General features: G+C 37.9%; 1 protein-coding gene across 2 annotated transcripts; it reads left to right on the forward strand.

Annotated features, from left to right (window-relative positions):
• The first annotated feature begins 7,407 nt into the window (after nt 1-7,407).
• LOC110921966 (cysteine-rich receptor-like protein kinase 2) lies at nt 7,408-10,305 on the forward strand. 2 transcript variants are annotated; one of them, XM_035986795.1, is made up of 9 exons: nt 7,408-7,468; nt 7,551-7,940; nt 8,009-8,421; nt 8,499-8,618; nt 8,740-8,846; nt 8,926-9,136; nt 9,237-9,468; nt 9,559-9,712; nt 9,804-10,305. In XM_035986795.1, exons 2-9 carry the CDS (start codon nt 7,573-7,575, stop codon nt 10,053-10,055), a joined length of 1,857 nt encoding a protein of 618 aa, XP_035842688.1. In that variant the 5' UTR covers nt 7,408-7,468; nt 7,551-7,572; the 3' UTR covers nt 10,056-10,305. The 2 variants fall into 2 exon arrangements, with proteins under 2 accessions (XP_035842688.1, XP_022021981.1); XM_022166289.2 differs by lacking the exon at nt 7,408-7,468 and having other exon boundaries at nt 7,479-7,940.
• Nucleotides 10,306-17,624: the final 7,319 nt, after the last annotated feature.

Here is a 17,624-nt window from a genome sequence, read left to right on the forward strand (position 1 = left end):
TAATTAAAATGGTCATTATTTATGCCTGCCTTAGTGTAACAAGCCCATTAGATCACATTAGGTTTTCTTCTTTTGTATCATAACTTGCTCATCTTATTTCCACTATCAGCACCCAATTGCGGGATTCCACCTTTGACTGGTGATAACTTTGCTGAATGGAAGGATGCTCTCATGCTTACGCTTGGGCTGCTGGACTTTGATTATGCCCTAAGAGAGAATAAGCCAGCGGACCTTACCGCCACCAGTACTGCTGCTGAGCAGATAGTCCATGATAAATGGACTAGGTGTAACCGCATGTCTCTCATGTTCATGAAGCAGTCTATTCATAACTCAATCAGAGGAGCCATTCCTGATTCTGAAAATGCTAAAACCTATCTGGCTTCTGTGGAGGATCAATTCAAGGGAACATCAAAAGCACACGCTAGCACTCTTATCCTCAAGCTGGTGACATCTAAGTATGATGGGAGGAGCGGCATTCGCGAACACATCATGATGATGCATGATATGGCCAATAAGCTGAAGGGCCTAGAGATGGAAATCAGTGATGGTTTTCTCGTTCACTTCATCATCACTTCGCTTCCTTCATCCTATGAAGCTTTCAAGATCAATTACAACACTCAGAAGGACAAATGGACGATGAGTGAGCTGATCGCTATGTGCGTGCAGGAGGAAGAGCGTATGAAGATGGATCGCACTACTGATGTTGCTAACTTCACCACTTCCAGCTCAAAGAAAAGGAAGAACTCTTATCATAGAAAGGATGCTTCTAAGGTTCAAAAGCCAAATCCAAATCCTAATACAAGTACACCTTCCAGCTCTAAGAACTCCTTAGGCAAACCCTATTGCAAGTTCTGTAAGAAAACAGGACATAAGCAAAAGGAATGCCCTGACTTTAAGGAGTGGCTGGCTAAGAAAGGTAACGATTTTTTCATGATACTTGAGTCCTTTAATTTAAATGTTCCTGCTAATTCTTGGTGGTTTGATTCTGGTTCTATGGTTCATGTAACCAATTCACTTCAGGGATTCCTTACAATCCGGAAGCTGGGAAGAAACCAAAGAACACTTAAAGTTGGGGATGATCGGGAATTAGAAGTGAAGGCCATAGGAACATTACAATTATTTTTGAAAACTGGTTTATGTATTAAACTTTATGATACCTTATATGTTCCTGAGGTAACTCGGAACCTTGTATCAGGACCAAAGTTAGACATGGACGGTTTTGTCGTTTCTCATGGTCATCGCAAACTCTCTATTCTCTATGATTCCGTTGTTTATGGTACTGGCATTCTGGATGGTGGTCTCTATAGATTAGAACTAGATGATAATTTTTCCAAATCTTTGTTGTCATATAATATTAATGAATCACTCACAAAGATGGAAAAGAAACAAATTCGAGACTTAGAGACTTCATCTATGTTGTGGCATCAACGTTTAGGCCACATCTCAAGAGAACGATTAAATCGTCTCGTAAAGGATGAAGTCTTACCTCCTCTCGATTTCACCGATTTTGGAACATGTGTCAAATGTCTTAAAGGCAAAATGACATCAGCGAATAAGAAAGGTGCCACTAGGAGCTCTAATTTATTAGAACTCATTCACACTGACATTAGTGGTCCCTATCAAATCGCTAGCATCACAGGACATACTTCATTTATCACTTTCATTGATGATTATTCTCGTTACATGTACTTGTATCTTATAAAGGAAAAGTCTGAATCTCTTACAACTTTTAAAGATTATAAAGCTGAAGTTGAAAAGCAATTAGATCGTCAGATTAAAGTTGTGAGATCAGACAGAGGCGGTGAATATTATGGAAGACATACTGATGTGGGTCAAGCTCCTGGTCCATTTTATGAGTTTTGTAAGGGCCAGGGGATTGTGAACCAATACACCATGCCTGGTACACCTCAGCAGAATGGTGTCGCTGAACGAAGAAATCGTACCCTTATGAACATGGTGCGCAGTATGTTAGCCAACACTAATTTACCATTATTCCTCTGGACTGAAGCATTAAAAGCAGCTGTTCATATACTCAATAGAGTTCCTTCTAAGTCTGTCCCTAAAACTCCTTATGAACTTTGGACAGGAAGGAAACCGAGTCTTAAATATATGAAAGTATGGGGCTGCATTGCTGAAGCAAAATTATATAATCCTTTCCTAAGGAAACTTGACCCTAAAACAGTTACCTGCTTCTTTATCGGGTATCCTGATCATTCAAAGGGTTATCGTTTCTATTGTCCTTCCCATGTCACCCGTATTGTTGAAACCAAGCGTGCTGCGTTCCTGGAGGATTTCAAGGTCAGTGGGAGCAGTACTAACCCTTACGAAGAATTGCAAGAAGTACAAGACGCGGGGGGGAGAGACTCGTCGCTTACCATTACTCCGTTTACTCCTCTTGTACCACATGCAACTGCACCTGAAGCCACTGCACAAACTCCAACTCCACAACCAGAACCCATTATACCTCATAACGAAGGCACATCAAACGCTCAAAACCAAGACAACGCTCAACCCGAAAATCAGCTCAGGAGGTCATCTAGGCAAAAACGGCCTACTAATTGGGATGATTATATTACCTACCTGACTGAAATGGATGCTGGAAAGCTCAATGATCCTATCTCTTATAATGAAGCCATTAGCAGTGATCAGTCTTCTGAATGGAACAAAGCAATGATTGATGAGCTTGAATCCATGAAGAAAAATGACGTTTGGGATTTGGTAGAATTACCCAACGGTGTAAAACCTGTAGGTTGTAAATGGGTGTTCAAAACAAAACTAGATCCGAATGGGAACGTTGAACGCTACAAAGCGAGATTGGTTGCAAAGGGCTACACTCAGAAAGAGGGAATTGATTATCAAGAGACGTTTTCACCTGTCTCTCGTAAAGATTCATTAAGGATCGTTATGGCCTTAGTAGCTCATTTTGATTTAGAGCTACATCAGATGGACGTCAAAACTGCTTTCCTTAACGGAGACTTAGACGAAGATGTTTACATGAAACAACCTGAAGGCTTTAAACCTGAAGGTCAGGAGCATCTAGTCTGTAAGTTGAAGAAATCCATTTATGGGTTAAAACAAGCATCACGTCAATGGTATCTCAAGTTTGATGAAGTCATGAAGAGGCAAGGTTTTATGAAGAATCAAGTGGATCAATGCACCTACCTCAAGATGAGTGGGAGTAACTTTACTATACTTGTCCTTTACGTAGATGACATTCTATTGGCAAGTAATAGTTTAGACATGTTGCATGAGTCGAAGCGGTTACTCTCGCATAACTTCGACATGAAGGATCTCGGAGATGCTTCTTACGTCATTGGCATCGAAATTCACCGAGATAGACACAAAGGGATCTTAGGATTGTCTCAAAAGACTCACATAGATCGTGTCCTTACACGTTACAACATGCAACAGTGCAAACCCTCCGTCGCTCCAGTAGTTAAGGGAGATGTTTTCGGTTCATTCCAGTGTCCGACAACAGAGGTTGAAAAGGAGCAAATGAGCCAGATACCTTACGCGTCAGTAGTCGGGAGCCTGATGTATGCTCAAGTCTGTACTCGCCCAGATATCGCTTATATTGCTGGAATGCTAGGCCGTTATCAGACTAATCCTGGCCTAGATCACTGGAAAGCAGCTAAGAAGGTCCTCAGATATCTGCAAGGGACGAAAGACTATAAACTGACTTATAGAAGAAGTGATCATTTAGAAGTGGTAGGTTATTCTGATTCTGACTTTGCCAAATGCAAAGATGACAAGAAATCCACTTCGGGCTACATCTTTATGTTAGCAGGCGGACCTATCTCATGGAAGAGTCATAAACAACAGTTAACTACAACTTCCACAATGATGGCAGAATACATTGCTGTTTACAACGCAACCTGTCATGGAATGTTGCTTAGAAATCTGATCACTGGACTCAAAATTGTTAATTCCATTTCTAGACCATTGAAGCTTTACTGTGATAACTCAGCTGCCGTTAGTTTCTCGAACAGTAACAGTTCGACTGGAGCTGGTTTATATCTCGATACAAAGTACTTGTTCGTACGTGAACGTGTTGAGGAAAATAATCTTTGTATAGAGTATATTAGTACTAAAGATATGCTAGCGGATCCGATGACTAAAGGTCTCCCACCTAAAGTTTTCGAAGAACATGTATCGAATATGGGACTTACTAAAGACCTTGTTTAATGGCATATTGTACTAGCTTATGTTTTAATTAATAAAATTTCCTCAGTTTGATTTTGTATGTCTCTAACATATGTTCTGCCGGTGTAATGACATATAGACAAATATAAATACAAATCAGACGCTAAAGGGCTTATACATATTTTGATCGTAACTGTTAGGTTTTAAATTGAGGCTATAGTATGACTAATGGGGGTCCTGAGTCGAATGATGATTCAACGGCTGTATTTCTCTGCTATAGTTCTTGGTTTAAAGCTAAAATGAGTGTTAACTCCTGGCCAGGCTTACCTAATACTCATGATAAATGATTACTTGGCTAAGTGGGAGAATGTGAGATTAAATATATAAAATGTAATATTTAATCTTGTAGCCTATATAATCATTTATATTATATTAGATCAAAATATATTTATTAACCTATTAATAATTAGTTGGTAATTGTTGATGGACCATATTACCCTTATTAACTAATTGGGTTTCCTCTTGGGTGTATAAATAAGGGGCTTATTAGAGAGTTAAAGGGTTACACACATTACACAATCACAACCCTCATAACATCAAAGTATTCGGCTCTCTCTCCCCATAACCGATCCTCACCCTAGTTTCGGTTTCATCACCATCATAACTTACACCCCAAAGAGGAACCAGATCATCCTGACAATCATGTCGAACTCAATGGCTGCATCTCTGACTGGATTCTCTGCTGGCCTGTCTGCTGTAACAGGTATTATTCATATTTTCCATTACATTTAAACAGAACTGATCCAACATTTCAATCTCAGTAACCCTCTTTAAATACATTACTCTTTTTATTATTTATCTTGTTCTTTACGTTTTTTGTTTGAAAACCTCCAAATTTCTTGTTCAGCATGTCACACAATTCTTTTGAAGTTATAGGAACCCACAAACTTGTTGATTAAAGATTCAAAATTTGGTTTCCACTCATTATAATCCTCCTTAAACAATATTGGTGGCGACATTTCTTGTTTTTAAGTAGTGGTTGTCATGTTGTAACTTTAGTCTTGACTTATCCGAAACTTGTAACCAAAAACTAAATCACTCGGATATACCAAAATATCACTGATCAAATCATAGCGAAATACACGGCTCAACAATCTTCAACTGATGGCCCACTTTTCTTAAAAATTGTAAGCAGGCCCAATTTTTAAGACATGCCGACGAGTAGCCTTGAATGATATAGACCCAATGATCAATTTAGTTGGCCCAACCAGAACTTTATGTCAAAATTACTATAACCTTGGTCCAAAATAATACCAAATTTTGCAGCCCATTTGTACCAAGTTTCGGCTCATCACAATTAATATCATTTTTTTGTAAACTCCAAAATACACGGCCCACAATAAAAATAGAACTCGTCAATTTGCACCAGAGGCGGTTCAGTCAACTGGTTATACCGATTTAATTTGACTTTAATCGGTTATTTTCTTAATTGGTCCAATTAATTATTTTAACCGGTTATTTTCGTTTTTTTTTTTTTTTTGGCCTTTTTATGAATTAATCGGGTTTTGGTTATTTTGTGCACCTAATAATTTGCACCAGCTCACTTGAGTTTATCAAGTATCCAATAATGTCAAAGATGTATGCACCGATTTGAATATTGAGTTAACCAGCTTGGACTTTTCTAATTTCTAATCTCTAATGCAACAGTTTAATGCTTTCGAATTTCAAAGAATATAATAAACTTATTTATTTTGCAAATTAATCACAAGAATTTAATACAAAAATTGATTATCGGCCCAATTAATTCGCCTTGATTTATCGGATGTCACATGACGATTAACCAGATTTGAGAAAAAAAAAAAAACATTGAATTTGCATTGACTTTTCTTTATCTAAATTTTTGACCAACAGAAACAATTTTATTATTTAGCAGCCCAGCTTGCTGGGCAAAGAAAATACAACCACCAGAACAAAACAAAGAGATCGAAACAACCTCAGAATTTGGTTATCTCTGATGTTGAGTGACGCAGAGTGCAAATGTACAAAACGATAATAGAGATAATTTTTTTAAAAAAAGTAGTATATTAATAAATGAATAACATGTTACATCAGAGTCATTTTCTTACAGACAATTACAAGAAAACATTAAATCTCCTCAATCGAGTGCTTCTTTGACCCGTTCTATATCTATAATATATTACCAAGCATGGTCATCAATTAAAAGGTACAACATATAATCCCTATGTTAAAAACCTTTAAGATAAATCTATTTTTTAAATAACCTTATACTTTTGCCCTTCAACTTTTGTTTATTTAAATTATGATTACTCAACAACCCTCACATTTTTAACATCTATCACTTTTTCATATGTTAATACTTTTTAAAAAAATTAGACCACAAAAATGATTTTTTTCTCTTTAATTTGAGTAACATATTGCTATAATCTTAAAGTTTTAAAGAAATTGATATGTTACATGATTAACGGTTTATAGGGGTGGATAATTACCGAAACGTTAACCGAATCAACCAAAAATTGGCTATCGTTTTTTGTATCCTCAGTTAACCAATAGTAACCGAATCGAACCATTTATATCTTTATATATGTCTAGCTTTTATATATGTATATTATGTTTTATCACTTTACGTCTCCATTTCATGTATATTATGTTTTATATCTCTATTTCATGTATTTCACAAATTATGTGAACCCTGGCTTTATCACGCACGTAAGCGGAGGGCTTTGTTGTTAACTAGCATGCAGTGGAATAAAACCCCTTGGATAGTAATTAAAAAAAAGAAAAGAAGAGAAAAAAAACCAAATCCGATTGGTTTATGCACATGGCCCCACTCGATTATTCTTCTAGTGCCCATTATGTGGCTGACGAGTTGGTCCGTGGCGCTCCCTCTGGCACCCTGTAGGGCTTTATATGGCTGGCATGAATGGGAACCCAAGCTCACACCATGTAGCCTTCAGTAAACCATTTAAACTCGGATTCAAAAAGGTACATAATTCTACCTTGAACAAACAAAAAATGAAAAAAAAAAGAAACTAGAAAATAATCCGGATTTTTTACACAGATCAGTTTGGCATTGTTATGAAGGGGAAAATTATATAGACGACAAAACACACACACACACAAAAAAAAAAAAAAAAAAAATCAAGATTGGTGGGCAAGTGGTATACCAAAATAATTCTTAGAAAAAGGACACCATGTGACCATTCAGAGTTTAGACCACAATTGCAAACTGGCTATGACTATTACACCAACGAGAAAATAGAAAATTCAACACAAAAGTCACCCACTTTTAATGACTCCAAGTCAAGTAAACAACCTATAAGATTTTTCAAAACAACTATAAACAAAGATAAAGCTTTCCTCATTCTTTCTGTTGTCAATTTGTTCAGGGTTCTCACAGTGGCTGTGCTAATGGCTTTCTTGGTTGTGTTGCTTGTGTTATTCTTCACTAAGCCAGGATTTTCACAGAAAACTGATAGTAACAATACTAACGTTATCGCCATGCGTTGTGGTCGTAACGAACTAGTAAATCAGCCAAACTTTATCAAGAATCGCAACTCAACGTTTCGTGATCTCAGAGCACAATTATTGGACCAAAGGGTACTTTATGCAAGAGCGCAGGCTTTAAGTTCAGGAGACTCGGTCTTTGCAGCCGTCCAGTGCCGCAACTACCTCTCTACAGATCAGTGTGTCGCTTGTTTTGATGAAAGTGTTTCTGAACTGCTCATCTGTAATTCTGGAAATGGTGGTTTTGTTAGTTTTGATAATTGCTATGTCAGGTATATAAGATTTATTTTTTATTTACCATTTTATCATCAAGTATTGTAATATCTTTATGTGTTCTTAGGTATGAAGACTATTCTGGCTTCTATAACGACCCTTATGTCATGGCGGATGCGGATCAGACTCCAACTTTAGTATGTGGAAATCAATCAGCATCTCAGCCAACAGTATTTAATCAAGTTATAGATGCGTTTATATCGGATATCACAAAAGCTACTCCTAAAACCTCAAACTTCTATGTGGCATCCACAAGGCAAATCACAGGTGAAAACAAAACGGTGTACGCGACTGCACAGTGTGTCGAAGGTATGACTCAGGACAGTTGCCAAACCTGCATGAATTCAGCATATGACACATTGAATGATTGCTTTCCGAATACACAAGGAAAGTTCTTCCACCTTGCTTGTTTTGCAAGGTATTCAGACACTCCGTTTTTTAATGTCAACCAGACAATAGACATTACAAATCTCTTAAAAGGTGAGGCCGTTTCTTCGATCTTTCAGATAACTAAATGCTAACCATACTGATTTAACTTCTGTATGGTTATATGATAGGACATTCAAGTAACATAGCCGTAATTGCTGCAGCCGTCGCTGGTGGTGTTCTTTTTCTCCTTGTCCTTCTTTCATGGTTATTGTATCGATCATGGAAGAAGTCTAAGAAGACCGAACAAGGTGATTGTAAAATGAGATAATATCTCATACACTGATTCTCGAAAAGATATACTTAATCTAATAATATTATGTTACTTTCATAACAATGATGACAATATCTATATATACATGGACATAACAGAATTTGAGGGGGCAATACATTACAATTATAAAGATCTGCAGCTGGCAACCAATGATTTCAGTGAAGAAAATATAATAGGAAAAGGAGGTTTTGGGGAAGTGTTTAAGGTAATTAATATAGAGTAAATCAAGCACTTGAGAACTTATATTAGTTCTTTGACTAAGTTTCTGGATGGTTAATTAATAGGCAGTCCTTGATGACAATAATGTGGTGGCAGTGAAGAAACTTCTATTAACACATAATGGAGCAAAAGAAGAATTTGAGAATGAAGTTAAGCTTATAAGTAACATTCATCATCGAAATCTTCTACGTCTCCTTGGATGGTCCGTTGAAGGATCTTATTTATTTCTTGTCCTTGAATATATGCCGAATGGAAGTCTCGACAAGTTCTTATGGGGTAAGTTGAAGTCGCCATACTACTTATTAACACACACACACACACACACATATATATATGTGTGTGTGTGTGTGTGCTAACAAATATGTTGGTAATGAAGGTACAAAAAGAGGGACTCTCAATTGGGACCAACGCTATGAAATAATATTTGGGATAGCTAGGGGTCTTGCTCATCTCCACAATGAATTCCATATCAAAATCATCCACAGAGATATCAAATCTGCGAATATCCTCCTTAGTGATGATTTCAAACCCAAAATAGCGGATTTTGGGTTGGCAAGGTTACAACCGGAGGACCAATCTCATGTTAGCACCAAGTTTGCCGGCACATTGTAAGATGCTAACCACAAAATCACACTCATTAAATTGTAGTTTTTATGTCACAAGTTCTTTTATGTTCACAATATATAATACCATGTCAGGGGATACACAGCACCGGAGTATGCACTTCGTGGTGTTCTATCGGAAAAAGTTGACACTTACAGCTTTGGAATTGTGACTCTTGAAATTATTAGTGGCAAAAGAAGTACAGAAGTGAAATCAGGAAGTCAAGATACCGATTACCTCATAGAACATGTGAGATGCCAAAATTACACTATGTCCCTTGTATGTTGTGTAGTGTTTCTAACTCTCTAAAATTGTTTGTTTGGCATCTGGCTAACAACAGACGTGGAAGTTGTACGAGAAGAAAACGCATGTAAAGGTCATAGATGATACATTAAACTTGAACCAATATGAACAAGAACATGTGATGAAGATCATTGAGATTGCCTTGCTGTGTACCCAATCACCTGCTTCGAGTCGACCCACCATGTCCGAAGTGGTTTTGATGCTTCAGGAAGGCCAGTCATTAGGAAAACGAAAGCTGACGAGACCTACTTTTGTAAACAATCAAGATAGAAGGATTCATATAGGCTGATCAAGACCAAGCAACTCAACAATCACAATCATAAAAGGCACGTACACAACAAAGTAGATTTAAAGAAGGTTATTCTATAAAAGCAGCATGCTTTCAACTATCAGATTGGTATAATGAGTATAATGAATGATAATACATCATATGAATGTAGATACTTTTTTCTTATGAATGTAATAACTTTTTTTAAGAAAAAATAATTATTTAAAGAAAGTAAAGTAAAACACACGTACGGGTTTGTTCGTTTTTTGTTTCTTGTTGTTTGTATTTTTATAGTTGGTTATAAAAATAAGAGTAAACTGCCATTTTGGTCCCTATGGTTTGGGCACTTTTGCCATTTTAATCCAAATCTCAAACTTTTTAAATCTGGGTCTCTATGGTTTCACCTTTGTTGTCATTTTAGTCCAAAATTCAAATTTCCTCATATTTGACTATTAAAAACTGGTTATTTTGTCTTTATCCTTAGGGGCAAAATGGTCATTTACATTTTATAAATAAATATAGACCTACCAGTCAACCATCCCCATCTCTCTCTCCCAGATATGCACCATCTGAGCTCTCTCTCTCTCTCTCTCTCTCTCTCATATCTCTATAATCACCGCAACATCATCAACAACCACCATCATCACCCCCGTCAGTCACACCCACCACCATCACCATCAACAACCACAACCGTCACTGTACCCATTAAATTCCACCATTGTCGCCACTCGAAAACCCTAAACCTACCACCACCGATCTGAAAGAAAGGTATAGACAGATGGTGCATATCTGAGATGGTGTAGGGGTTGTTTGTTTGTTGGATTTTGCAGCAGTGGTGGTTAATCGCCGTCGCTGCTACTGTTACCAAATCTGTGAGACCTGTAACACGGCTCAAAGAATCGTTTTTTTTTAATCGCCATCGCTGCTACTTCTGTTACGATGAGCCACTGCAGTTCCTGCAAGAATTGTTCCGATCTGAATTAGTTCCGGTGCAAACTTCTATTCTGATCTCACACCTTTATACGTAGGTTCGATCTTTCACCAGGTAACAATCGACCACCCATTTGAACGCAGGTATGGTTGATATCCATAGGTCCCTTCAATCGAGAGAGAGGGATAGTGATCGGAAGAGAGAAAGAGAGAGAGATGGAGACGGTGACGGTGACGTTGTGGTTCTGTGGCGGTTCTGGTTGGAGGCGGTGGTGGTTGTGGTGAGAAGGAGGTGGTGGTAGCGGCTGTGGTGAGGAGGTAGTGGTGGCGGTGGTGAGAAGGGAGGAGGAGATGGCGGTGGTGGAGATCTCTGCATTTGTGGAATTAGGGTTTGGGTTTTTGCTCGGAATTTTGCATTTGGGGAAGATGACAACTGATTTATTTAGGAGGGTATTTATTTGGGGTTTTTTAATTAAGAAAATGTTTTAATGAAATGTACTTGGACAAAACTACCCCTGCACAAAAAGACATGTTGGAAAAGTAAAAAATGAGAGTTTTTGAGATTTGGACTAAAATGGCAACAAAATGCAAACCACAGGGACCCAGATTTAAAAAGTTTGAGATTTTGACTAAAATGGCGAAACTGCCCAAACAATAGGGACCAAAATGGCAGTTTACTCTAAAAATAAAGAGCCGAATATTGAATTAACCAGCTTGGACTTTTCGAGTGCAATTTCACTTCACAATAGAATTTAAACGCAGAAGGCCAACTTGTTCGCATGGAGAGTCGTAAGAAAGGTATCAAACGAACTCCGATTGACCTCATTCAAACGACATTGTAACCGTCTCATTGAACCGTGAGATTTTAGGTTTTTGTTTTTAGATGTTTAGCTTGTAGATTTAGACTTTTTGTTTACATTATTATGTCTTTTTACTTATCATCATGTCTTTTCTATATTTGTGTCACTGTGTCTTTTTTCTTCGACATTGTGTTATATTTTTCGACCTTGTGTTGTGTTATATTTTGCGATCCATCGTGTCTTTGTACACTTGTTATTTTTAGGAGCCTTTATAGAATAACTTTACTCATATATATAATTATCCTCGATAACATAAAAAATACCCCATATCTTTGTGTATCAATCCTACTTCTTTGGAAGTTAAATTTAGAAGAAAGCAAAAGCATGATTGGATTTATGTTTTTTTTTGTAAAGAACATATACATAAAAGAAGATAGTAGCTAGCTAGGACCAAGTTGGCTGAATCCAAGCGTGAGAGTAGGCATGTTTGATTCCAACTCCAGCAATTTGTTGAATGTTATTGCTGCTGCCATTGAAGGTGTCATAGTTGCATGTTTCTAGTGAATAAAACACTATCTTACCATTCTTGGAATGCAGTCTCGGAAAAAAGATCTTGTTCTCCAATTCTGGTGCTTTAGCTTCAACGCAGAGACATGTGGTACCGTCAACGTAAATCATGTACCTTCCTAAGCTCTCTATTTTCTCCCACTCTTTGTTACGAAAATTCAACTTCAATACCTCCACATATTCTCCAAAGTCGCCTACTACAACTAGTAAAAATTGTCGATCGGATTTCACTAGAAAACATTCTCCTCCTTGGCGTTTTCTTGAAACAACTTTCTTATAATAGCAACCTTGTGATTTGAATAAATTTTTAAAAACATACACTTCTCCCTTGTCACATAGGACAAAAACATCTCGGCCGCAAAATGTTGGAAAACAAAAGCGAGCCCCACCAAAATCCAAACCAATCACACGCCAGGTTTGTTCCGAGTGGATGTAAACATTTGCATGCTTACCTCATGCTCTAAATCCAACAACCATGCAATCACGGGAAGTTGGAGGTGCTGAGAAACATAAGCTGTCAAAACCATCAGGCGCATTCATATATGGAAGCTCACAGATAACATTCGTGAAAGGGTTAAAGAACACCAATGGGGAATAGTTGCTGCACAACAACAACCAACCGAACCTAGAACAATGTATTTTGTCACGGCGGATTGATACATGTGATCTCTTCATAAAGTATTTGTCACCAGACACCGGGTCTGTGAAAGTGATCCTGCCCCGATTCTTGTCTACCACCACTAGCCATGGTGAAACTAATGAATACTTACGCGATCTCGATCTCGTTTTGTTGTTTTTCCATTGCATCAAAGGTGCTGCTAGATGACATCTTTTGCACGTAGCGCGAAAACCCATGTATTCAACACCAATATAGTGATCCATTATCATCTCCAAAAGATGAAACGGAAGATTAAGCAGGCGTGACTCGTTCAACTCAACCTCCTCCTCCTCCTCATCATCATCATCCATAGTAACGGATGATCTTACAACTATCTTATCCACTTGGTTTTCAGATTCAAGTGTATCCCCTTCCCACAATGACAAATGGCTTGTTGGATAAGCCGCCATACAAGACAGGGAAATTGTTTTATCTTCTACATCGTACGAGTACATAACTTTGCCCATTTGGTCATGAATGTGTATATAACCACCCCCTAACTCAGGTGCAATTGCATGGTTGTAATAAACAGAATGATAATCATGAGCAAGATCCACAAAAAATATCGAGTCTTTGATGTCTACCATTTCTTCCCACTTCATAGTAGCCATGACCCATTTAAATAAATACACATTACCAAGTGCTTTTTTTACCTCATTATTATAAGCTACTACAATATCGAACAATTCTTCTCTAGGAGATCCTTTCAGTAATGGAATACCGGCGTAGGAAGAATCGGGGCAACTTCCCAACAGGGATAGTCGTATTGATACTTGTCCATCCTTAACTATAATGTCAATTTGTATGACAAGAGCACCACTATCACACAAAGCATATACTTTACCATTGTAAGAGGTTGGGCATTGTAACAAACAACCATACACACCAACTACTTCCTTGAGGGGCCTAGTGTAGGGCATTCTAGTCCATCTTTTAAAGGCTAGCAGACAAAAAACAAAGGTTGGTTGATCGGTTATCGGCAGCAGGATCATCAGGGGGGAACGACAAACAACATTGTCCAACAGATTCAGAAGTGCCCAAAATCAAAGGGGGAAGATCTATGATCTTTGAAGTCACTGGGTTCTAAACAGACCACGCATTGTTGTTTTTGGAGAGAATCACCCAACCATGGGAATACCCTCGAATACGTCTCCCAAGTAGCTTAGGTATTCGACATTGATAACGACACAGCTGGTCGTGTATGGTGTAAAAAGTGTCATCCAGGTTCCGAGCAACCAGCCATGGGTAGTTTGCAGATAGGGGAGGCAATCGGTTACCGCAAACAATTGCCTTTTGCTCCATCTGATAGTGCAACATCAGAAAGTTATATTAACAAATAAATCATTGAGCTTCTGCTCCATCTCATATTAGACTTGATATAGATAAACACCAAATAATGATTGACGAACATAACATAACCCTCTAACCGTGCAAAACAAAAGGTCTCCAAATCCAATGAACTGTCAGTATAACTAGCATGTTTAATGTGTGAGGAGTTACCAAGCTAATTCAGTTCTGTTTACAAATGGCATGTAAAAGAATACCTTATATCGCTAATAATTAACTCCTCTTATCGACGGAGCTAAAATTACAAAACCCAATTCCCCTAGGGTGGATAGTGATCAGTGTCATGAATCTTGATACACAGTTGCTAAATTTACGAAAAAATCGATATTTTGATGATTTTAAACTGAAAAAGGTTTGATCTTGGTGAAAAAGGTTGGAACTTTATAACGTGAAAAATATTTTTTTACTGAAAATGATTAGAACTTGATGATAACACTCACTTACCTATAACTAGCACCAACAATAAAACAAAAGGGAAAAAGAGGCCGTATTGGAAAATTGTGCAGATATGATTACTATGAAGGCAAGCAATTAGATAAAAGTCTGTTTTATGTAAATATAATGTTAACACAATGATACGGATCGGAAGCGTACTCAAATGGCTCAAGAACAATTGATAACCAAAGACGATAAATCGAACCAAAGGTTCCAAGAACAGTGTTCTTTTCTATTAAAATTCAATCAAAAACTAACTAAATAATAAAACCTAGACCCCTATTTATACTAGAAACTAAAAATCTTAGAGATAAACATGAATAAACAAAATAAATAAAAGATACGATAACTAATAAAAGACTCGATAATTAAGGACTAAAATATTATCCAAATCTTCGGGTAATCTTCAACCGGGATTCCATTCCAGAACGGGTTCCCCCGCATCATTCTCCCCGTCTTCAAAAAAACTCGTCCTCGAGTTTTGCTTTCGAACCAAGCATCCCACAAGCCGATCACCCAGTTTTGACTTAACCATAATTGTATTTATACTAGTAGGCCCAATGATATAAGCAGCAGTGTGATTAAACTCGTTTCAAGATTCGTTACGCCTGGCTCTTGACATGAACCACCTGGGTCGAATTGGGTATTGTTCGTCGACCCAATCTCTTTTGCCCCTTTGTTTGGTAAATAACTAGGGAAATTAAATCGTCCAACCTTTTGGACTTTCATGTGAACAACAGCAACATGCGGCCCATCTAATTCCATTCCACTTTCACCTACTTCTTTGCTAATATTTCTTTCTATTTGAACTTCCGATAAAAGAGGTTTACTAGTCAAACCTATCACAATAATCCTAGCATTCTGATTGGACCCTCTCATTTGCATTTTTGAAAATAATAGCTCTTCACGTGTATAGCCATCAAAATAATCGGAAAGTTTATTATCAACAACTGATCTTTTTCCATTAAAATAATAACCATCTCCAATTTGAATTCCCACCTTCACTAGAGATAATTTTATGCAATTAGCAATATCCAAATTGATCAAACTAACCAGTAATATTTTTCGGTCCACCAAAGGACCTCCCCTGACCAAGGTATCACAACCAGTAACCACCATGGCCTGCGCAGGACCACCGTGAGCAACCGCATCATCACCGTTTTCTACCGCTGTAACACCAACCTTACGACTTTTGAAACCCGATTCATCTCCCAATAAGTTTCGATCACCACCGGTAACCCAAGAATACCACTCCTCGTCCTCGTATTCATCATACACAGGAGAAGAATCATAGATAAGGTTAGGATCCTCGTTGCCTCGGGCGGCGAATCTACGGGGATGATAACCATCACATGATTCACTAAAGTTTTCATGGTCCACAATCTCGTTGCCTCGGGCGGAGAATCTACGAGAATGATCACCATATCCTCGCGGATTAAAAGGAACTCCGTCGTTGCCTCCGGCGGCGAATCTACGAACGAAAGTTTCTTCTTTTCCACGTAGAGCCATTTGAAAACCAAAAGCTCTGATACCAAATGATACGGATCGGAAGCGTACTCAAATGGCTCAAGAACAATTGATAACCAAAGACGATAAATCGAACCAAAGGTTCCAAGAACAGTGTTCTTTTCTATTAAAATTCAATCAAAAACTAACTAAATAATAAAACCTAGACCCCTATTTATACTAGAAACTAAAAATCTTAGAGATAAACATGAATAAACAAAATAAATAAAAGATACGATAACTAATAAAAGACTCGATAATTAAGGACTAAAATATTATCCAAATCTTCGGGTAATCTTCAACCGGGATTCCATTCCAGAACGGGTTCCCCCGCATCACACAACCTATTCAGAATTGGTATAGCTTTATCATAGTAAACCAACCTCACAACAACAAGTAACTAACATAATAACACATTTTTGCAGATGCTATTTGTGATTTTATATTTAACCCATTAATCAAGAAAAAATAACAGCAAATTAGGGGGCATGAAACTACAATCAATTTAGGGCATAAATGATTACCTTCAGGAAAATCACAACCGATGAAGCTTGGTCCGTTTGACCTTGCAAATCTTTAGAACCGATGAAATGATGATTTCAGACGATGAACGCAGAACGTAGATCAACTAGGAACCATGGTAGGCGTACGCCCTCAGGCGCGTCTCGAGGCGAAACAGTGAAAAACCGATTATGAGGCGGCACCTCAAGGGTTCTTTTTGTATGTACTGTCACGCCCCACTTAAAAATCAGAATTTTCCATCGCGATTCCGGAACCTTCCAGGCCATCCAACACACATTAGGGGGCTGCTGGAACACTCCGGAAAGTGCTACAAAATTCTGGTCTCAAAGACCATGCTACAAAGTTGTGGAACTCTCTAGAATGGGCTGGAAATTCAGCCATAAAAATCTGCAAAGGAACCCTCTAGAATCTCAACTAATATCATGATATTTACGAAGGAATTCTCTAGATATCAAAGATAGATATTATGTAAAGAATGATGTAGATTAAGAACCATCTAGTCATGAGGCACTAGTATAAATAGGCATAAGTGGCCTCATTTGTAACCACCCACTTGTTGTAATCACTCTCACTTGTAACCTTGTTCAAGTAATCAAAACTCTATCTTTTATTGCACTACAAAACCATACTTGTGGTTACACGAACAAAGACTTCCGTTGCGAAAGATAAACAAACCCAACCACAAGGCTTAACTTAGGAACATTCTAAGTGCCGCATGAGAGTCAGAAAGTTACTCCGTGACAGTACGCCTCTAATCACTGGCGGTCGAATCTTAATGAGGCGGTGGTTTTTGATTTAGGGTTATACAAAACCATAATGGCATGT

Source organism: Helianthus annuus, chromosome 17 (genome assembly GCF_002127325.2).
Source record: "Helianthus annuus cultivar XRQ/B chromosome 17, HanXRQr2.0-SUNRISE, whole genome shotgun sequence".
NCBI lineage: Eukaryota > Viridiplantae > Streptophyta > Magnoliopsida > Asterales > Asteraceae > Helianthus > Helianthus annuus.

Excerpts from the sequence above, each read along its gene's own strand:
- LOC110921966 (XM_035986795.1), top strand. The coding sequence starts at position 7,573 with ATGGCTTTCTTGGTTGTGTTGCTTGTGTTATTCTTCACTAAGCCAGGA. Across the intron at positions 8,619-8,739 it reads GTCTAAGAAGACCGAACAAG|AATTTGAGGGGGCAATACAT; the intron begins GTGATTGTAAAA and ends TGGACATAACAG. Across the intron at positions 9,469-9,558 it reads ACCAAGTTTGCCGGCACATT|GGGATACACAGCACCGGAGT; the intron begins GTAAGATGCTAA and ends ATACCATGTCAG.